Source organism: Pempheris klunzingeri, chromosome 22 (genome assembly GCF_042242105.1).
Source record: "Pempheris klunzingeri isolate RE-2024b chromosome 22, fPemKlu1.hap1, whole genome shotgun sequence".
Classification (NCBI taxonomy): Eukaryota; Metazoa; Chordata; class Actinopteri; order Acropomatiformes; family Pempheridae; genus Pempheris; species Pempheris klunzingeri.
Genome location: NC_092033.1, coordinates 7,362,147 through 7,384,436, shown reverse-complemented (window position 1 = coordinate 7,384,436; position 22,290 = coordinate 7,362,147). Strand labels below are relative to the sequence as shown.

General features: G+C 42.0%; 1 protein-coding gene across 1 annotated transcript; it reads right to left on the bottom strand.

The window, feature by feature from the left end:
* Positions 1 to 3,025: 3,025 nt before the first annotated feature.
* gpr37b (G protein-coupled receptor 37b) lies at positions 3,026 to 15,121 on the bottom strand. The gene is made up of 2 exons (XM_070854124.1): positions 14,060 to 15,121; positions 3,026 to 3,904 (listed from the first exon to the last, which is right to left on the bottom strand). Exons 1-2 carry the CDS (start codon positions 15,119 to 15,121, stop codon positions 3,086 to 3,088), a joined length of 1,881 nt encoding a protein of 626 aa, XP_070710225.1. The 3' UTR covers positions 3,026 to 3,085.
* Between the last annotated feature and the right edge of the window lie 7,169 nt (positions 15,122 to 22,290).

Genomic DNA, 22,290 nt, shown 5'->3' with positions numbered 1-22,290 from the left:
AAAACAGCCCTCTATATCCCCAGTTTCTCAGTATAGAGAATGTGTATATTCGGAGTCTAACAGGCCCATGGTGCTGTCAGTTCTTTATGATTTATGTTTTGTGGTAATATTCTTCTTCCTGTGTCGATGGAGCCGAGGGCAAACTGACCTCCATGCTAAGAGAGACACCCAGAGATAGTGTGCTACTACCACAAGAGCACAAGAGACAGACAGAGAGAAGGTGTTTGGCAGTGCAGAATCATATGCAAAAGATTCATCGCAATATACAGTATACTAATGAACATCACACCTGGGTCATTGCAGACTTCGCCACCATTAATCTCAGTTATAAATATTTAAAGAAACTGATTCTTTTTTTAAATTAAGTTAAACAAAATAGTGATTTTGATCATCCGCAGAAGGCCTCCACACACCTTTGCTATAATACCATACCTATCAAATGTTCATTATAAGTTCAATTAACTGCATTGTAATAAGTAATAGTGGTTTCAACCTTGTTTTGACCCAGGTCTGATTGGTAGGATTAAGAAAACGGATTTACAGTACAATACACTTGTAAATTTATACACTGTGAAAAAACATTTCATTGGTCCTCCTTAAAAACTCAAGTAATGAAACTGCAAAGGGGGATTAGAGGTCAAGCATCCACTAATAACTAATTTATTTACTGTTGCTACACCTGTTAAGCTTTCTGTTCTCACAACAGTGGCAGATTTACTACTTAAAATTGTCAGTAATTGCAGACACAATAGGTCCTTCATTTCAGACAGAAGTAGACAAAAGCAGCCTCTCATTTCCTGCTAGTGGCTGTAAGTTTTATTGGCTGAAATAACAACTTCACTGTAAGGTTTGACCAGCTGTAGTCGGCTAACTAACTAAGCTAACATCAGCAGCTTGGATTGGTTGAAAAATACTGTGTCTGACTGACTTTCATCTTTCTATCTGATTCATTTGAAAGAGGTATAGTATAAAAGGGGGTGTTATTACATGCAATCCAGAGCATAAAAGACCTGCCGTACGTAATTAGTTTTATTACAAATTACAGTCAATGTTTTACTTTTCAGTTACAGTCTTACCTTCAAGTTAATTTACACACTCGTGGTAGCGCTTCATTTTGCAGTTCAGAAATAGTAAATAAATAAATGACTTGGACTACTATAAACTTTGCAATGATTATTGGTACAAATATATAATATGCATTGTATTTACGGTACATAAGTTGTATTTACAATGAAATTATGCAGTATTGGCACTTTTTGTGATAATAATTTAATAACATAATTGATAATTACTATGAACTAACTACCAGTAGTTATATTTCTGTACCAATGTAACAATAGTTAATTATTGCATCTATTGAAGTCTCTACAATGATAATTACCAGTAATTGGCTTTTCATTTTTCAGTATACCATTGACATTCTAAACACTGACTAATTACTGTACTGTAAAATAAAGTGCTACCATACTTGTACTGTCAAACAACCATCGCTCATAATAAAGGCAGTAATAATACTCAAATATTCAGGAGACCCCTCTAAACTAGGCTATGGCACCTTTATGAGACTTTACTTTGATTTTTCGTTTTCTTTTCCCCCACTATTGTTCATGTACTCCAGAGTCACAGATAACTGTAATTTGTCTTCTTGACAAAAAACATAGCACGCAGCTCAATTACTTGCGATTCTAAGTCGAACCGATGGATTTGTTGTTTACAGCGCATTCATCATAAGAGCACCAAAGAAAGTGTACAGTATATATACAGCCCAAAGTGTAAGGCGTAACATGATACAACAGTGTAGTGCAGATATTTATTTTCAGTCCAGTCCACGCTGAGTTCTTCCCTTTCAGTTATATTCCTCTGTGTTATGTTCCAGTACTCTCCTCTCTATTCATATTTACTCCATTCAATTGAATCTGCGGTGTTTAATGCGATTCCATTCCACTCCGTTCAATTCTAATGTGATTTCAATTAGTCCATTTCAAACCTTTTAATTCCACTCAAGTCTGTGTTTGTGTATCACTGAGACCAGCCCAGCTGTGTTTGAGTCAACTTGATATTTTTCAATATACAGTGTTGCTGTGTACATTTGGGTCCTCCAGTCCACTCTCCTCTCTGTGTTTTCCTCTTGCAAACTGTCATTACTGCAGAGACGCCCTGCGCTAGTTTAATTATCATGAGCCTTGTTCCCATGTGTGCAGCATTATATGAACTGTACATTTACAGCTGATGTAGTCTGTAAACTGAGTCCTGTATATCTATAGGCAGTGTCAGCCCACATGTTTAGCAGGATGCTGTATTTGAGTTATTATACAACATCACTCTCTATGATTAATTAGCCAAGTCCCCATAATTTCACCAGTGACACATTTGGAAGGTGCTTGGCATTGATTATTTCTCCCTCAAGATATACAGTACAGAGTATCCCATACATAAATATTTTTTTATGATGGCCAAATACATTTATCATCACAAACTGTATTCATTTTAACAGAACATATTGTGACATATTCTGTACAATAATTTTCTATGTACATTGTACAGTAAACATAGCATTACCTTTCCCTGTCACTAACAGAATGAGGCCTATGGGAAACTCAGCTCAGATTTTCTGCGCCAGAATAGTGTAGTTTAAAGAAATCAACCTGATTCAAACCTCTTCAGGAACCAGACATCAGACAGGTTAACAGGCCATCCCAAGTGTCCAAAGATATTTAGGCATAGAAGGTCTACAGCAGGGAGGTTTGTAAGTTTTAAAGGTTTCAGGCAGGATTGCTAAAAATATGTACTGACCCTGTTTGAAGAGCACCCCAGGGCAAACAAAGATTTTGCTTTTTGTTAGTCTTCCTGGAAAATAAGGGTTATACAGTTACTGTAAATGTACAGTGTTATTGTAAGGAATGAAAGCTGAGGATGTAGGACACTGACTGAATCTGATTATTCAGTGTCCAACTTTATTCATGCGCTCATTTAAAAATGTGACTAGACTAGGTAAGGCAAATCTCTCCTAGCCGAGTCTGAGAAATCTTAGCCAAAGGCTACGGGCAGGCTAGTGAGATCTCCATCCCTGATGAGGAATGTCAGCTTAGCAGTTGGAGCCAGCAGGTGTGTAGTTACTCAGCTCCCTGCGTATGGTGCTGAATGGTGACAGCTCCAGCTCGGTGGTGCACTCGTGTTCGTTATCGTCACTGGCCGTGGCCGAGGAGGGCGCGTGGTTGCAGCAGCAGCAGCAACAGCAGCAGTCCAGGAAGGCCCTGCCCAGTGGGCGGCACAGGAGAAGCAACAGCGCCGGAGTCACGGCGGCCCGACAGAAGAGCAGCAGCTGGGAGAGAAGATGGAGGACAGACATGGTGTGCTCAGGAACACCCGCCGCCATGTACGCAGACACTATGTTGCAGATGTTCTCAGGCACCACACACGCACCGTAGACGATTGCCAATGCCACAACGGTACAGTTCATCTGGCTCTCCAGCCGGATCTGCTTCTTGTTGCTGCGCACACTGGCCTGCTCTGCACGCCGGATCTTGCGTGCAGTCACCAGTGAGCACCCAATGGTAAAGAGGGTGGGGAGGCAGAAGTAGCAGCCGAAGCACCACCACAGCCGAGCGCCCTCATAGGTCAAGCCCAGCACGTAGAGCATGTCAGGAAGTGAGGTGGATATCCTGATGATGCAACGTTCAACAGGAGGCTCATCTAGGATTCCCGTGTCCTCCGTCACCAGCTGCCTGATGAGGAGCTCTGGGAGGGCCAATAGGAGGGCGCCGATCCAGATGACGGCTAGCTTAGCAGTAGTGGAGGTGCAGTTCTCGATCATCTCGTAGTACATCTGGACATTGGTGGCTGCGCGAAAGCGATCGATGCACAGAGCGCAAAGGGTGAAGGTAGTCACACCGAGGGAGGCCACCTGAAAACACAAAGAGGAATTCTCACAACATAATTCACCAGAATCAAAGTCTTTAAAATCATTGTGTAGGATAAATACACAGACATTTGTCTTGGTGGCTTGCAGAGGCTTTGTTCCTTGGAATCATTGTGCTGCAAGAGCAATGTGTATATCATCAAACTCTGCATGAAACAGCACATGACTGTAGGGGAGAATAATGCAGAAAAAAGTGCCTCAGAGCTTATGCTAACAGTAGCCTCCTACTTGTGATAATCTACAATCATTTAAACTGACAGATGGGCTGAGCTGCATCACACAGCACACAGCCTGTGTGCAATACTGATGTGACAATCTCCCAAGTTATAGTCAAGCATGTCATGTCCCCAGACTTAATGAATAAAAGAACAACAAAGAACTGACAAAATTATCTTCAGTGTAGAAAACGTCTGACATTATCTTACAGAATCTTAAAGAAGGGCTGCTGGTAGAAGTAAACAAGTGGATTCCCATTGCATCTCAAGTCAGCCACCACCACATAAATAAACAGCGGGACACACAAGAAGGGTTTCGGTCCTTGTGTGCACCTGACACTGGTGTAATTACAAGCAGAGGGGCAACAGAAGCACAATGGAAGGCTGTAAGCTGCTCTTAACACCATGTAGCATCCCTGACTCAAACCCTGTATGTGTGTGAGAGAAATGAAAGCACAGACAGGCAAAGAGTGGAACCACACACACTGCTCGTAAGTGTCTTGTTGGATTAAAAACTCTCGTCACTGCATTCATTCATTCAAATGTATTTTCACACCTCCTGTTCAATGACAGTTGTACTAATTAACAAACTTCCTCAATATTGCACCATTTCCTGTTAATGTTTCACTCAAAACCTTCATGTAACAGCTAATTATTTGGATTTGCCTCCACATTCTCGATGTAAAGAGTCTGCAAATTGTCGGCGAGCTCACAAATTTCCTCAGCATGTGAAAGCATCTGTTGGATTAACAGTCATTTTGGCAGAGTGGGCACCCTGCAAAACATTACTCTGCAGCTGGAGTGTGTGTGTGTGTGTGTGTGTGTGTGTGTGTGTGTGTGTGTGCATGTCTGTCCTCACATGAAGCAGCTCCTTCAACGATTGTACCTCCAGCCCAAAAACTGCCAAAACAGTCACTGACCCCCCCATCTTCCATCCTGTCTTACCTTTTCTCCTTCTGACTCTCACTTATCTCTCCTCTTTTTTGACTCTCCTTTCTCTCCTCCATCCAACCTCTCCCCCCTCTGTTCCTCCCGTCATATCAAATTTAATTACAGCAGCCAGCTTCCCAGATGGCCCCAGTGAGCCACGGCTTTAGTGCTCTAAACACATACTTCCTGGACAGATATGGATGTACACACACTGCAAGATGTTTTGTGTATCTATGTCCCTCACACACACACACATACACACTGACCCTCTGACACGCATGGTGGTCCTAACCAGACTAATGAAGGGTGACCATAGAAAACAGTGAGGGCTAAGTGGGGTAACAAAACCACCAACAGGCTCCAGCACTCTGAACAGTAACTCTGATCAGTGTGACTGCATTTTGGACCTTGCAACTGCAATTGTTGTGAATTGTTTTGAAATTTAGCCAAAGCAGAACAATAATTATTCATTAGATATTGAAGTAGTGCATTTTTCTTTCAGAGCAACTTGCAGTAGATTTAAGGCAAGCATGTTTATGTAAGTAGTTTATTCACTCTCTGGAAAGCTTAATCCTTGAGGTGATTTTCAGGTGTCAGAATTTGAGTGCACTTGGCAGATGTTGTCACCTTACAGTTACCCAGAATTGGAAGGATGGTGCAGCAGTCTTGAGCTAAGCTTATTCCCTTAAATGTCTACATGTGTTACTTACTGGTGTAAATAAAGAAAAGGTAAATTATAGAGCTAAGATAAGTCACTCATGCTCATGAAAAGTTGCGGGGGCAGGTTTTGCATTTATTTTGACTGCACTTGCTACAAAAACCACTTCTACTGTAACTGCATTATACATTAATAAAGGTATTATTGCATGTTGGCAATACAGTAAACAGACTAAGTTTACCACTCGCTGGTGTCGTAAACATAGTTGAATTGTTACATGGAAAACACAGTTTCAAATGGCCCTTTTAAAGGATGTCACCTTGACCCAGGGAAAAAGACCAACTCCAATCCAATTTACGATATATATGTTTCATTTTGTAATATCCATTAAGAGATGAGTGCCATTCTGGAGCTGTTATGATACTAAAGTCTAAACTGGATTTTGACAGCTTCTCTTTATCTCCGCTGTGAACAAAATATATATAAAAGAGTACACTTCACCTGCAACATGCAGCTCATACAGACACACAACAACTCACCTCATTCTCTGAATCACCTGTCAGTGCAGATACCATTCACTGCTACTATTCACTCACCTATTTATTCCTCCAGCCCACTCCACAGTTTACACATTTTAATGGTGAGTGTTAGGAATACATTGTGTTTTAAAGGAGAACAGGTATTTTTTACAGGTTCAGGCATTATATCACCAATACAAATACATAAAATGTCTTAACTGGCCTTTGTAGATGGGACCTAGATCCCTAGAAAATAAAGTTCTTCATTCTAGTAGTTCATCATAGCATCGTATCAAGCTCTACTTGTGACCTACTTCTTTGTTTTTAAACATGCACACCTGTATTCCCATATGTGGTGTCTTTAGGTGAAGACACACACAAACTTGTACACAAATATCCATCCTGTACACATGGACAGGTGCTTGCACATGGTGAATATTTCATGGCTTAAACAACGAGGCTGGAACGACTTTAAAGGCTGTCATGGAGGAGCAGGAGACCCAGCTTTGATCAGCGTGTTGGGGCGGAGAGCAAGGGCAGGGTGAACAAGCATAGCTTTGTACTGGATGGAAGATAAGAGAGAGAGAGAGAGTCCAAGAGTCAGGCCTGGTGGGGTGATGAAGCTGTGTGTGTGAGTCTGTGGAAGGGGGTTATGCAAATGAGGGACTAAGAAACAGGGGCAGAAGAATGGAAAAGGGAAAATGAGTGGGAGAAACTAAGAATGAGAGAAAGAAGTGAGAGTGAATAGAAGACAATAGCAGGGGAACACAACAGTGAGTTAGAGGCAGTCCGAAGTGACGGGAAGAGAGAAATAAGCCATGACATCTTCAGAATGATTAACAATGTTAATGTGGCATTTCCTCTAAACAACAGCCTTGACCCTGTCATGTTCATTTTACCTGCTGGCTAGATGATGGGTCTGCTCGCCTCAGGACTCTCTTTGGTGCCTCTAAAGTATTATCATTTAAATTTTACTGTTCATTCAAAACAGTAGTACATTTTTTCTGCTTTTCATGCCCCAAACTTAATTTAAAAGAATAGTTTGACATTTTGGTTAAAAGCGAAAATGGGTATTTCCCAGTATTCCTTTAATATACAGCCTTGTGAATGGTCTGTAAATGATACTTCACCTATGTCTTTTGACCTCCTCAATGTGACAACAAAAATTTTAAAATCAGCTGTCATAAACTGAGGATATACAACTTGTGAAGTACCTCAGTGCCGTTTCTCCACTTCATATCATTTATTTCTGCTCAACCTTGGACTTCAAGGGCTCAAAAAAGAAGAAAAAGAACATTAAAAGGACTTTAATCCACAAAACATGCTTTTCAGGTTCAAGCTGTCTATCCACGCAGCAGGTGAGAAAGACATTTTCCCCCTGTACTGTTTTTAATAGCGGCCCATTAACTTGCTGATTAAAGGTCCTGTGAGCTGGTGGCACAAAGGTCTCTTGTTATTAATTGGGCTTTAACAAGGACCGGTGCAGCCTGTGCAGCCATACTGTGACTATAGCCACTGTCAGGGGTAATGGGTGCTATCAGGTGACGAATGGGGTAATGTGGAAAGACAACAACAACGGCACACACACACACACACACACACACACACACACACACACACACACACATACAGCCTTACAGTAATAATCCAGGGAGACAAAGGGTTATTCCAGCTGCAGTCCTTTTTCTAGGTTGAGTATGTGACCCAGTGCAGGCTGGAGCAGACCATAACTCTAACCAGAGACCCTGCTACTGACAGCCACCATCCGTCTAACAGCTGGGCTGTGTGTCTGGGAGAGACAGGAAACTGATCTACGTGAACATGCACGCGAATGTGTGTGCCTGTGCACGTCCACATCTATGAATGATTATTAGAATTTTTCATTTTGGATGTGAGTATATGAGTATAAATGTGGGTGGTGCATACATATGAGTGTGTGTGTATGGTAGAGATTATGCCAGACAGACATGTAGCTAAATTGGTCCTTGTGGGCTCATAAAGATTCCCCTCTGATGATGTTAGAGTGTAGAACTTTAAAAGGCCAAAGCTTCCTATCTCTTTATACAGTATGTATTGTATTATACTGTATTCTGTTCTATTCTCTTTTGTTCTAGCCTGACAAAAACAACCACTACTCATCTCAGTGTTTGGAGTTTTTCATTGAGATGGTTTAGTTGTGGTAGCAGAATAGCAATAGCAATAGCAATAGCAGAAGTAGGGAATTTGGGCCATAAGATGTGGTTGAAAACTTTGGAAACACTAAGTAAGTGGCATTGTAGAGTATTGCTGTGTAAAGCTACTCAGTTACTCTTCTCTATTGTTGGAAAAGAAATGCAACAAAAGGTCCATTTAGTAGCAGTTCTGAGGCTTTCAGTCACATTGAATGATCTGCATCAGTTGTCACAGAACTGTAGGCGTTCTGATCATTTTCAAGAGTAGTTCGACATTTTGAGAAAGGCGCTTATTTGTTTTCTTGACTTAAATGACAAAATCGATACCACTCATGTAAGTATGAAGCTGGAGGCAACAGCCAGTTAGCTTAGCTTAGCACAAAGAATGTGGAAACGCCAAGCCTGGCTCTGTCCAAAGATAACAAAACGCATCTACTGTACCAGCAACCTCTGAAGCTCACCAATTAATACATTACATCTGTTTAATCTGCACAAAAAGTATAAAAACAAGTTAAGGTTGTGGTTGAGGCCGACTGTTAATTGATCTGGAGCAGTAACTTCCTGGAGTCCGGTCAACACAGTGGGGTTGCCAGGCAACCAGTGGAGGAAGATTGATGCAAGTGACGGCTCCAAAATGGTCCATGTGCAAAGATTGTCAACTGTTTCCAAGGTAAAGAATGAACTTCAGTCTTTTTCTGTTCAATTCAGTGAACAAAGGGAACTGTCTCCACCAGCCAGAAACGGAGATCCATAGAATTCATGAATAAGTAGGACGAGCACTCACACATTTTCATCTTTATTACTTCTTTCTCTTCTTTAATTAAATTAGCAGCAACAATCCATCACAGTGTTCTTCTCTGTTCTGTTACTTTCTGCCATTTACAGCCGTCTGCAGTGTGTCTGAGGCAGTTTCTTCTGCACAATAAATTTCTCTTTCATTAAATTACATCTTGACCTGTGGCAGATTTCCCCTGGACATTAGAAAAAATATACTGCTCTCAGTGTACAGTGGCTGCTGGAAAAATCCAGTTGCAAAGAGTCATGTTTGAGCCAATACAAAAAAGCAATATTCTCATCTCTTCCCTGAAGGCTGGCTACAGGCTGGCCTGTTGATCTGAAACTGATGATGTTCTTTTTAACTTCACTAATACATAATGATAATCATCTGATGAATATGTACATTAGTATTTGTTTAGATGGATAATAATCAATTTGGTTAATTACATCCAACAGCAAACCTAATCTTTTCTTCATGCTGTTGTCTTGTCTTGTCTCATCATATAAAACACAATATCTACTCATCCATGGACACAGAGCTGACTGAATGGACTCACCATCATGCATTATGTAGAGCTACTAATTATATACCCTGAATAATTTACATATCTTCCAATTAACTATCATTCGCGTGCCTAATAGACAGAGCTGAAAAACACAGAGGGCAGGAGATCTAGTGTGTGTTTGTGTACTTCATTTGTGGTTCTTTGTCAGTTTCTATATTGTAACTGAGGGTGCATTCAGCGTACAGGCACAAATGTGTCTGTGTGTGCGCACATACTGTATGTATGTAAGTGTGAGTGTGTCGTCCCCCTGGGGCTCTCTTCTAATCACAGATAGCTGATGCAGAGAGAGAGAGAGAGAGAGAGAGAGAGAGAGAGGCAGAACAGCCGTGGGCAGTGATCAGTGGAGAGAAGGCCATCCCTCCCATCTGGAGGATCACCACACCCTACTGGCTTTGTGCATGTGCGTGTGTGTGTGTGTGTGTGTGTGCGCATGTGAGTGCAAAGGCTAGATGGTTAGACAGATATTTTAGAATATGGAAACAGCAGAAAGAAAATTGTTTAGACGTGGGCTGCGAAATGGCCACATATTCCTGGGCGTTACACAACCATGCAGAAAAACCAAATTTGTAATTCTGATTTAGTTGAAAGTGTTTGTGTGTGCATGTGTGAATTGTAACAGTGGATGCGAATGTGTCAAGCTGATGTATGTCCTGCCATTACCACCAATTTAAGCACAATGTATGGGTCTACCTCTGGCCCCCTGTGGCTCCATGCAGCCCTCTCTCTCCCTAATCTGTCGCTCCCTCACTTTCATCAGCCCCTTTCCTGCTCTACTTCAATAGTCTGTTTCTCCCTCTCTGCCTGATGAAGCCCACTGTTCCATAGCAAAGACAGCCTACAGTTTGTGACTACAGGGTATTGCACAGCACAGTAGAGGCTAGCTGTATGAATAAGGCATACAAACTCTGGGCTCTCCACTCAGTTGAAGTATTAAAAAGAGGAAGAGTGCAAAAGAGGAAATTGGAACTTTAGTTATTTCAGTACACCTTTGTAGCCTATAAGAATATTTTTAAATAGTTACACTTAAATGTGGTTGATAATATTATTTTTCCAACAAGTAGGAAAATATTATATACATATTATCACCAAATGTGTACTATATTATGAAATTACAAAAAACAATGCTCATTGCCCATGCACTATCCATCAGTACAAGCCATTAGGCTCAAGCTACATCACATATGGTTACAGTGATATAGCAGGACTACTAGTGGGGCTGCCAATATACTAAGCACAGAATGAGTCTTTAGAGAGACGCTAGATTTATGTCTCATGATGGAGGTTGGCAATTACCTGTAAATCAGGTTTGAAAAGACGGCAGGAACACAACCATTTCTGTCTGCTAGAGGGGGGTCATTAGGCTGCACGTGTGTAGAGTTCCATATAAAGAAGGTCTAAATCATTTGACAAAATGACAAATTCATCCCATTTTAATTCAAAATGTAGCATTAAATGGTAAATTTGCATTTTTAGACCTATATCATTGTTTATAAATACATATTTTCATCCACCACAAACCAGATGTGTGGGACCCATCTCAAAAAAGCAATGTTGTATGAAAAACACTGCACAATTTTTACAACAGATAGAGTTCACTCTTCTGCCCTTTTCAGTTGGTGATTTGTAAGCATCTCTTTATTTAGGGGTAATGAGACAAAACGTTTTTAAAATCACTGCAGCACAGTTCTGGATGAACCTTGACAAATGACTCATTTCCCCCCTCTGGCTTGCAAAATGCTTACTGCACTGGTTATTTGTTATTTTAGCCTTCTCCTAATCAACTGCCAGGTGCAAAAACCCAATTATTGCCCATTAGTTTTGCCTGAATTTGGTGCTCTGTGCATCAATGCCTACAGGGGTCGTCTGCAGTGACAGCAGCATGAAACAGTAGCGTTTCAAATAATAATGCAGGTTGGCTGTAACCCACATCTTTATTTTGTGCAGAATTTTTACAATTTTCCTGCTGTTTTTTTTTTTCTTCTCACACCTCATACCTAAAATTGCTTTCTCTTTGAGGTTTGAAAATTCCATGCTCTACTAAACACTGAATAAAACGAGGTTTACCGAAGGCAGCACCATAGGAGCCTCCTTGCTCAGGGGACTGTGATACATTATCCATAGCACCCTCTGATTATGCATGCATGCACTTGTGAAGTTGGGTTTCATGTTTTAGCATTGAAGTGCCTTTGTGTGAGAGTGTTGCGTGTGGATCCGACCATGTGTGACTGAGTATGTGTGTCTTTATTTCATACCAAATGTTGATATCCCCTGAGACTGAATTTGGGTTAAGTGAAGAGTAAAGTCACTCCATAGGGTGAATGTGTGTGTGTTTCACTGAATGTTCCACAGGGAGAAAGTGGGCCCCAGGCTGCATTACTCACGGCCTGTTTTAACACATGCGCACACACGCGCACACACACACACACACACACACTCACACACGTTGAAGGCTGTATGAATATGGACAGGCCTCAGTGCACATGTCCTTATAGATGTGCACTATACATGCTTATTCACCTGCATTCATAAATGCACATAGACGAGTGAATACTACTCCTCCACACACACACACACACACACACATGCACACACACTACTGTTTGGTTTATGAACTGTAAGCATGTTATTAAAACTATCATATAATATGCTGTGGCCATGCTGAGCTCATATGCAATAACACCCATGTGCTATTGTATATGAGCTCTGTCTCCCGATGATTCCCCCAATAATTAAAACATACTGCATCCTGTACACTGTGGAGGAGAAGACTAATACTTGCTATTAAATCATATAATCTGGTGTATATGAAACTGTCAGTGGCCCTTTTGAATCCAGAAATCAAAAGGACACCTACTCAAACTGTGCCCCAACATATTCATATTTCTCCAGTTGTGATCTATTTTCTTACAGAACTGTTTATCTGCATTTCAAAAGACCTGAGGAAAGCAACAGGATTTGGATTTATGAAAGTCTCCTTCACTCTGTTACTGTAACTTACATGGAGCGGCTCCAGAAACTGGTCTTTACATCTGACACCATCATTAGATGACTAAAAATGTCTTCTCAGGTACGGTAACGGTTGCATCAATGTCGAGTGTCGATCATGAAGGTAAAATGAGGATAATAACACACCGTTCACCTGCTCATATCATCACTTCATGATGTGGCAGTCCTCCCTGTCTGCAGGTGGTGTAGTCTCTGGAGGGCGGAGTCGCCCTCTGGTCACCTGTTCTGGCTCGCTGCCTGGCTACAGAGGCTGTAGGAAGTCAGACTCTACTGACATCCAGTCTTTTCTGGGTTTGATCACATTTGCTTTCCTGTTTTTACTGCACCACACAGCACATCTCTCATTCACTCATTCACTCATGCATCTCAGTTATAAGTTCAATGCTCCCATTTTGGTTACATGTTTAATTTATGACGTGTTTGGGTTGAGATAAACCTTTCAAATCATGCGTGTTGTCTCATTGTCCTTCCTCAAATCAGGTGGGTGACAATGGCCATTCACAACGAGCTTAAGACCCCTGAGCTGGAAACCCCTGTTTCATACAAAGACACCTTGTGAGTGAATCTGACACTGGTGTAACAGCAGTGAGCACACAAAGGGAAGACATCGACATGCTGTAAACAACCTGTCTAGCATCCATGAGGTGCACATGAGCACAGGTGTGTGAAAGGCAAACAGACGTACAAGGACAGTGAGTGAGAGTGGGAGTGTGGGCAGGAATATACAGCAGGCTACCCGCTGAATGGATTTTATCTTTTGTATGTATACTGACAGCAACAGGAGACTTGAGTGTTATAAGTCAGACTTAGTGGGAGATAGTGAGCTATTATCTCCCTGGTGTGTATTCACGTGTGTGTATGTGTGTGTCTTGTCTGCATGCCTCGAGGGCTAGGTGAGGCTGTCTCTCTCCAGTAGCAGGTGTACATGTGACAAACAGAGACTCTTCGGCATTGGCTGAGGTAACATCCTATAGCCATGCCTGCATACTCTCTGGGCTTCAAAACTGAAACTCATCTCTTTAAGTCCATTTACTCAGCCAACACAGTGTGAAACTTCATTTTCACACCCCGAGTCCAACCGATTATGTCTATTGTCCCTATAGAGGTGTGATCACATTCAGACAAGGTGGATGATATGTAAATGACACTGGTTGAGCCCCATCTACCATCTGTCATCGCCGCAAACGGCAACACTGCCTGTAGGCATTGCTTCAAAACTCCACTACAATATAAGATGATTAACCCTGACACATTCAGAACAGGAGAAATACAATACAAGAAAGAACAGAATAAATTTACCTCCACATAGGGCACCACTTTGCAGGTGAACTCCCCCAGCAGCCAGGACTTTGTCAGTTCATGAAAGACCACCATGGGCAGACAGAAGAAGATGAGCACAAAATCCCAGACGGCCAAATTGGCCAGCAGTGAGTTGGAGATGCTCTTCATGTAGTAGTTCTGACAAACGATGCACAGGATGGCAATGTTGCCCGCTATCCCCACCAGGAAAATAACCCCGGACACGCAAGTAATTGCGTATGCGCCGTAAGTCTCACTTGTCACCGGGTAAAAGGGGTTCTTGATCTCGTCACCGAAATCCTGCGAGCTGGGAGGGGTGATCGGTGTGGCGTCCCAGGGGTTCTCCTCCCTGAAAGTGAAGAACTCGGGCCTCCTGGTGAAGAGGTCAAAGGGCAGGTCGGTGGAGGTGAGGGCCACCGGCTTGGGCATGGGTTCCCACGGCGACGCGTGAGGCTGTGCCAAGACCACGGAGCTTTTGTTCAGTCGGTTTCTCCCCCTCTTCCCGGCTTTCTTCTGCTCGTCTTTTGTGCCTCTCTTGTGCCTGTCGCCCTCCTCGGGTCCCCCTCCTCCGTCTCCCCGGCCCATTGAAGAGGGCTTAGCCGCATTGTAGTGTCCACCTGCTGGTGTCCTCGTACTACTAAGACCGCCATTCAACTTTATCCTCTTATTGTGGTGGCGCGTCGGGCCCCAAAGTGAGACAGCGTTGGGATCCTCCATGGGTGTCACAGTCCTACTGAACTCTCGCTTGTTGTGTCCAATTCGCCACGTTTCATCTGCACTTACCCTCTTCCAGGGGTGAGTGGAGTTGAGGGTCCCTCTGATAACTGATCGCTGAGCCGGCTGCTCCGCCGAGGACGCACCTGTGGCGTACACCGGCGAGAGCGCACGATCCCGGGCTTTGTTTTGGTGACCCTCCCGGAGCGAACCATGGAAAGTCCTGGCAGAGTACGCGCTGGTGTTGCTGTCCTCTTTAGTTCGTGCTTCTCCATTATTTCTGAGCGACACCAACACATGCGCATGGGCTAATAACACGAATAACGTCCTAGCTGGCAGAATCTGCATGGTCCAGGAATTACTGTGCGCAGTTTTAATCCTCAAAGTGCATCCTCATACCTCTGTGGCAGCGCGTGGACATTCCTCCATTCAGTCAACACCCATGTTGAATAAGCACGGGAGGGAGCTCACTGTTCAAAGTAAGCAGCTAGATTCATAACGCGGGCTCTGCAAACTTGTGACTTATATCCCAATTTCTTGTCGTGCGCTATGCGGTAATCTCCAAAATCGCCGCCTTCCTCCCGACTCACTCCCGTTTCCAAAGTCTTAACATTACCGAGCAGGACAGCAAATCAGAGTCCGGATCCAGATGGAAAGAAGCAGAGAGAGCCAGAGAGAGGACTGCTGCATATCTGCTCACACAATCCGCACAGCATCCAGTCTCCAGGTGCGGGTAATAGCACCCAAAAAGACCGATTCTCTCCCTCTCCCTCTCTGTGTGTCAGTGCGTTAGTTTAGTGGGTTGGGTCGGCTGGCGGCGGCGGCAGCAGCAGCAGCAGCAACGTCAATGCGGTGCAGTCCGGGTAAAGCCCACTAGGTTGTGATGCACGGGAGAAGAGAGAGAGTAGAGGAGAGGAGAGGAGAGGGAGTGACAGAGAGGGAGAGAGGAGGGGTGGAAATCGGTCTGTTTCTCGTCCCTTCCTCCTCTGCGTCCAGTATCTCTCCTCCTCTGCTTTCTCCTCGGGAAGACCATGCGCTGGAAGAAAATGGACTCCCCTGACGGCTAACCCCGATCTGTCACTCCTCATCCATCACGGAGCAGCCAGCAGCCCCGGAGCAGGATACGGCTACAGCCCCCCCGGCAGACAAGCCAGCCACGCCCGACAGACGTGCTAATAAATATATAAGCCAGCTTTTAATTTGTACGCACAGGCGGCGCTGTGATATCAACGCACTTGGAAAACATTTAAGCAGAAGCAGTTTCATCTTCTTCTGTAATTTGTTGTTTTAAAGATAATTGGAATACGTTGGGAGACAGGTGCACTTTAAATGAAAAGCAACTAATAAAACTCTTTGATTTAAGATATTTATCTTGATGTGACCTATCCAGATTCTGAAAAACTACACTGTATAAATGCACTTATTTTGCACCCAGGCATTTCTTATTAGTAAAAATAAAAATAGATATTGAATTATTATAGCATTAGACCCAGTGTACTTATATTAATTCAGTATTCATGGCATTTATGATAATACTGCAGCAAAGTAACCACTTCAATTCTTAGAACAACTCACCAACAACTCTGACAGATATATTCATTATCTTTGTCATGTCCCAGTATCTTTGTCCAGCCACAGCCCCCCTGAATCATTCCCGTTCAACCCCCAACATCCTCAGCTTGCCAGGCTGCAAGCACCACCATCTCTGAAAGTGATCTCCATCTGCTTTCTGGATTGATCTAACCAGACTGTGGGATATGGACATTGATTGTGGCTTGTTCTACTGCTGCATGCATCAATAACTGCACCACATCTCCATAAAATTTGCTGTTTCATAAAAAGGTTACTTGAAGACATTTAATAGGCCTATCAAACAGGCATTTGACATAATCTAAATGTAGTAGGCTCTACTAAGAGGCCATGAAGTACTCCTGCAGACTTGCAAAGGTTAGAATTTTGTAACTGAGAGGAAGCATCTGTAGGTTGGTTGAAGTATGATTACTGTAAAGTGTAAGTGATCCCTTGCTGTGATAATGCAGTTTAACTAAACTTTACTGTACCTATATGTCTGCATTGACATGTTTTCAAAGCAGTAGCAACAATGGAGCAAGTGGTCTACTTGTACCCGCACTTCTACTTGGGGGAACTAAGGATTGTGGAGTAAGTGAGCTCAGTTTGAGAAGAAGAAAAATGAAATAATAACTTGAAATGAAATATATATGTATTTATAGTATACCACATGTTTAGAGAATGTGAAAAAAACAGTGAGCAGAGAAATTGAAATACAAATACAAAGCCAAATGTAAACAGCTGCAATAGTTAGATAAATGGCTAAAATAGTTTTAGCTAAAAGTAAAGGAAATGATTTGATAGCTAAAAATATAAAATGGTTTTAAATAGCTCAAAGTAATGGATATGTGGTCAAATAACTAAAAGTAATTCAATTAAATGGTTAAAATAAAGTTTGAATAAATGTACATAAGTAATAAATGGCAGTGTATATGAAGGAGTCCGTGCGTTATGACACGGCTGTGAAGATACGTCTGACTAAAAAGTTTAGGAACCACTTTTATACAGTATTCAAACATATGTGGCTACAGTGATTAAATACACACAACCCACAACCAGTCCTGTATGTCCAGTAGTTCTGTCAATAATTCAAGAGACTCTCAGGACTAAATGAAATGAGCGCATTATGTCTCAAGTGCTCTAAGTACTGTAAATGGACCTATCACACTGCTGGAGTCTCAGACCACATACTGCAGCCTAATCCATGTGGGAAGAAGGGAAGGTACACAACCCTCTCAGACAACCAAGATGGTTCACACACAGTATGATTGTGCACTGACAAACACGTCTGAGTATGTAAACCTGCACATAAATGTGGCATTTAGAGATCTTAGAAATGGAAGTATGTACACATGTACCGTACCGACACAGTTAAAAACACATAGAAATACTTCCATCATCATACTTGTGTCTTTGTGTGTGTGTTTTTCAAACACAGAGAAAGAGAGAGAGGCAGGGGAGTGAATTGGCAGACACAGCGGACATCTAGCGGGTGACCTTCTACATCAAATAGGTGATTGGAGCCAATTCCAACCAGGGAAGCGCACGTACACAAACGCACACTTTACACACAAACCACACACACACACACACACACACACACATGAACAAACCACACATTCCCACACAGCCAAGTTTCACTGGGGGGTAGACTACTGAAGATAGATAGCTTGAGTTTATTCTGCCAATATCTACTACTGACCTGGATTTGACTAAAAGAAAAGTTTTTCGTGTAAAGTAACACCCAGAAAATTCCCAGAGTTCCTTGGGTGTATTGGATTTAATAAAGGTTCAATGATCCCTGTTGCAAAAGACAGTAAAATAATATACAGTATCAGAGCGATTGAGAGTCGTGGTGACTTTTTGCATTTTAACTTTTCATGCATCCAATGCATGATTATGTTTCAATTATTGGAAACATTTGATTTTCCCCTTTGATATCATAAGAAGCCTTTCAAATGTGCGCCAGAGCTGGCAAAGCTAATCACTCAGTAAATATTGAGCATCCACTGGGCATCACAGGTTAAATCCTTCAAATTACACCATCTATCTGACCTTGAAAATACCACCACAGCAACTTACGGTGCCATTTTAATCAGCTGGAAGGCAGAGGGCAACACTTCACATGTAATTATCATGTCTATTGTGTGTGTGGTCCATGGAGACACTGCTAGTTGGCGCGTGTGGGTGGAGATAAAGAAGAGAGGTTCTCTTGCAGATGTACTCATGCATGGAAACACTCAGTGGTTCAGACGCAGAGGTGCATCAAGGGCACACACCATGCGTGCACACACATGAAACACAAATAAGAGAGTAAGTGCACACACACACACACACACACACACACACACACACACACACACACACACACACACACACACACACACACACACACACACACACAAACACACAGTGAAAAGGCTTAAGCAGTGTGTTATGCAGGCAGCAAGAAGAACATGGAAGAGCCATGAACATTTCATGGATTTTGCTGTATACATGCTGTGGAGGAAATGAATTATACACACACATAATACACAAAAAAACTGAACCAACATTATCAGAGTGACATCCACAGACTCTCAGAAGCAGCCCACGCCCACAACTCATGCTTTCACAAAGAGTAAACAAAACAGACAACAGACACAATGAATTAAAGAAGCATTCAGTTTGACTCGATCTCACTAGGGAAACAGTATTCATACTTTTACTCATCTAAATTATTTACACCTCCACCTCCCTGTGGTCATGTCTGTCAAAGTAATTTGCCTAAATGAATCAACAGATGGGCTGACATTTTTAGTAATCAACTAGTCTGTAGCTGCAATTTGTAATACCACATTGAAATTGTCTTCATGAACCAGACAGGAGAGTTTTTAGTTTTTTTTTTACTGAAATTGCAGTCAAAAAAGAGTGTGATTTCAAAGCCATTAAGCTGTGTTTTCAGCATTTGACACTGCAGGCATATCAATGATACTTCTGCTGCCGATCCACCTCATTCTGTCCAGTTTTTATTCATGCTGCCAACAATCTAAGACAATGGGCTGTTGTTCTGAGAGTGTTTCACCAAAGTCATTGTTATCCTTTCCTTGTTCATCCCTTTATGATGAATACCATTAGCATGCGATAGTGTCAGCACATCTCCTGGAGACTCTCAGTCATGATTTCTGCCAGGCTGTAGGCATGACAAACATACTGTATGACTCAGAGCGGCTCAGCACATGTGAACATATAGCCCCATGCTGCCATCTGGTGCTATCTGAAGGAGAAGCAAGAACACAAGCAACATCAGAAAAGTTCTCTGAAATCCCCAAAGTATCACCTCATCTTTATCCACCAGTAAAAAACACTGAAGTTCATAAAACCAAATTTAAATATATAAATGGAAGCTGTGTTCACACCACTAGCATGTAAAAAGAACATGTAGTTTTTTTCCACAGTCGTGTGGCTCCACTTCCCCTCATTCACTTCCCCTCAGCCCTTGGTAATTAATAACAGTATACATCGCATGGAAGTCACTTGGAGAGCAGAGGGAAAGTGGCATAAATGGAACCCACCTGACCGTGTAAACTTTTCAGCCCAAACTATCCAATGAGGATGCACCAACTGCAGTGCATTGTGGTTAATATACACCTGGTGAATACAAGCAGAGCAGTGGAAAAGTTTAGCATTGAATGTGCAGTTTGTTAAGAATAAAGGCTGTAGATACCCAAGGACAACGTAAATCTACCATGTTATTATGCCGGCAGTGGCTGGAAAAGTGAAGGTTAAGTGAGGTTAGCCCCAGAGTAGGAGGCTCAGCAGAAAAGGCTAATAATGGAAACACCAGCAATATACTGAAATATTAATGCCACCAATCCCAACTGAGCAGCATGTCTGTTACTGAGGGTAAATATCTTATGTCTTAATGACATAATGACGTTATCCTCTTTAGATAATGACAGACACTGTGTTCAAAACCAGAGATAATAACATTATAACATAAAAAAGCTCTGTAGGCCTGAGTTTTATAATCCACAAAGAAGTGGACCAATAAGTAGAATTGATGAATGGCATTGGTATTAATACAGTGTTATCAATTGCCATCCTTAGCTGTAATAGCGCGTTCAGCCTTGTCAGCCACCGTACTCTTATGTTAGCAGCAAATGACCCTTACAGTGATACAATTACAGTGAATTGGGTCATCTCTCTGCTACTGATCCTGATAGACTTTAAGTGGATGATTGAGGATGAATTTAGATAGATTGCTGTCAAACCCACATAAATGATGAGTAGACATTTCAATTTCATCTCTGTGTGTCCACTAATGTGGGACCAAAGTATGTTTAGCCTGATTTAGCTCCTATTGTGAGCTGTTAGCTGTTTTTTATAATTCTGTTAATTAGTCTTGGCTATTCTTTGTATTTCATTGTGTTTATGTCTGTACATGTTGTGTTTATCATTGAGTGCTAGACGAATCTACCTTTAGGGACAACAAAGTTGAATTTAAAGGTGAATTTGAGATTAGCTTGCAGTTCCTCCCTGCCTCCAGTCACAGATCCTGGACCTAACACCGATCCCCTCATCTGTCTCAGAGTAAAACCACATTTTCCTCACATCTTCTTTGATGCACAGTTATGTGAATGAAGTCCCAAAACTGTTTAGCAACATTACAGTCTTGGCACCACATGCTGGAGTCATGCTGGCATCAGCATAAGGAGCTGTGTGCTGTATCTCATTGAGTTAATATGGAGAATGCTTTGTAGTGACTGGCTTCCATCTGGGTAAGAGTGAGGAGTACTTTACAGCAGTGAATTGTTGTGATTGAGCAAAGCTTTGTATGATTAAGAATAAAAGATCTATATCGTACAGATGGAGGAGGTATTTTGGAAACGCTAAAAAAAGCACACCTTTGGTGAAGTAAGATGTTGACTGTTGATAGGTGTGAGTGCGTTTAAGGAGTGTATGGTCTAACAGTTGACAGCCCTTTGTATAGAGAGTAGAAAGAAATGGGCTGAGCAAACAGTCCTGGGTAATGACAGCGGCCTCAGGGGTTGACACTGTGTTATCAGACTTCAGTGTGTGAGCTCTGCTAAAGCAGACTGCTGAGAAGTGCTTTAAGGAGCCTCTTAGCCAGCTGATGCCCCTGGATGGCATTGAAAGCTGAGCAGAATCCAATGAGAAGTGGTCCGTTATAGAGCTTGTCTAAGTGTCATGTAAGTGAATGCAGGAGACAGGCCACTGCATCATCTGTGCCTTTTGTCCTCTTGGGAGTAAATTGGAGGGTTTCCAGGAGTTTAGTGACAGGTGGTCAAATTATGATGAAAAGAACTTTCAGCCAGATGAGAAGTTGTTTTTGTAGAGATGCTCTCTTTATCAGTCCTCTTCCTTCTCTCTTTGTATGTAAGATATTTACTATGTTGTATCCAATTTTAAGTTTACATTTTTTGTACACACCTGGAAACTCCACAGTGTTAAAAGGTTAATCTGTTCATCAACAGTTAATTTCTACTACGTACGTATACTGCTGCCTATATTTTGTATTAACAATCTCAATCTGCAAAGTATCTAACTAACTCTGAGTTGAAGTGAAGTAGACAGAAGTAGCAGAACATGGAAGTACTCAAGTAAGGTCCAGGTACCTCAAAATTCCACTTAAAAACAGTACTGCAGTAGTAAATGTACTTACTTACTTTTCACCAAGTCACAGAACCACACACGTATGATATACGTATACAAATAATTGACACATAAAGGCCAGATGTAAGAACCATTTAGTACCACGACCATTTTTACATTGTTTTTATGTTTTTATAAATCAAGCTGATAAGCCAAATCTGGGTTAAACTTAATATAATCTTTTGGCCTAAATTTACAGCAATTGCAGAGAAATGCACCATATCCTTAATTCTACAGCAGCGTAGATGTACTTTCTAGCACATAAGAGCAACAGCACTCCCTGTTGGTTAAGT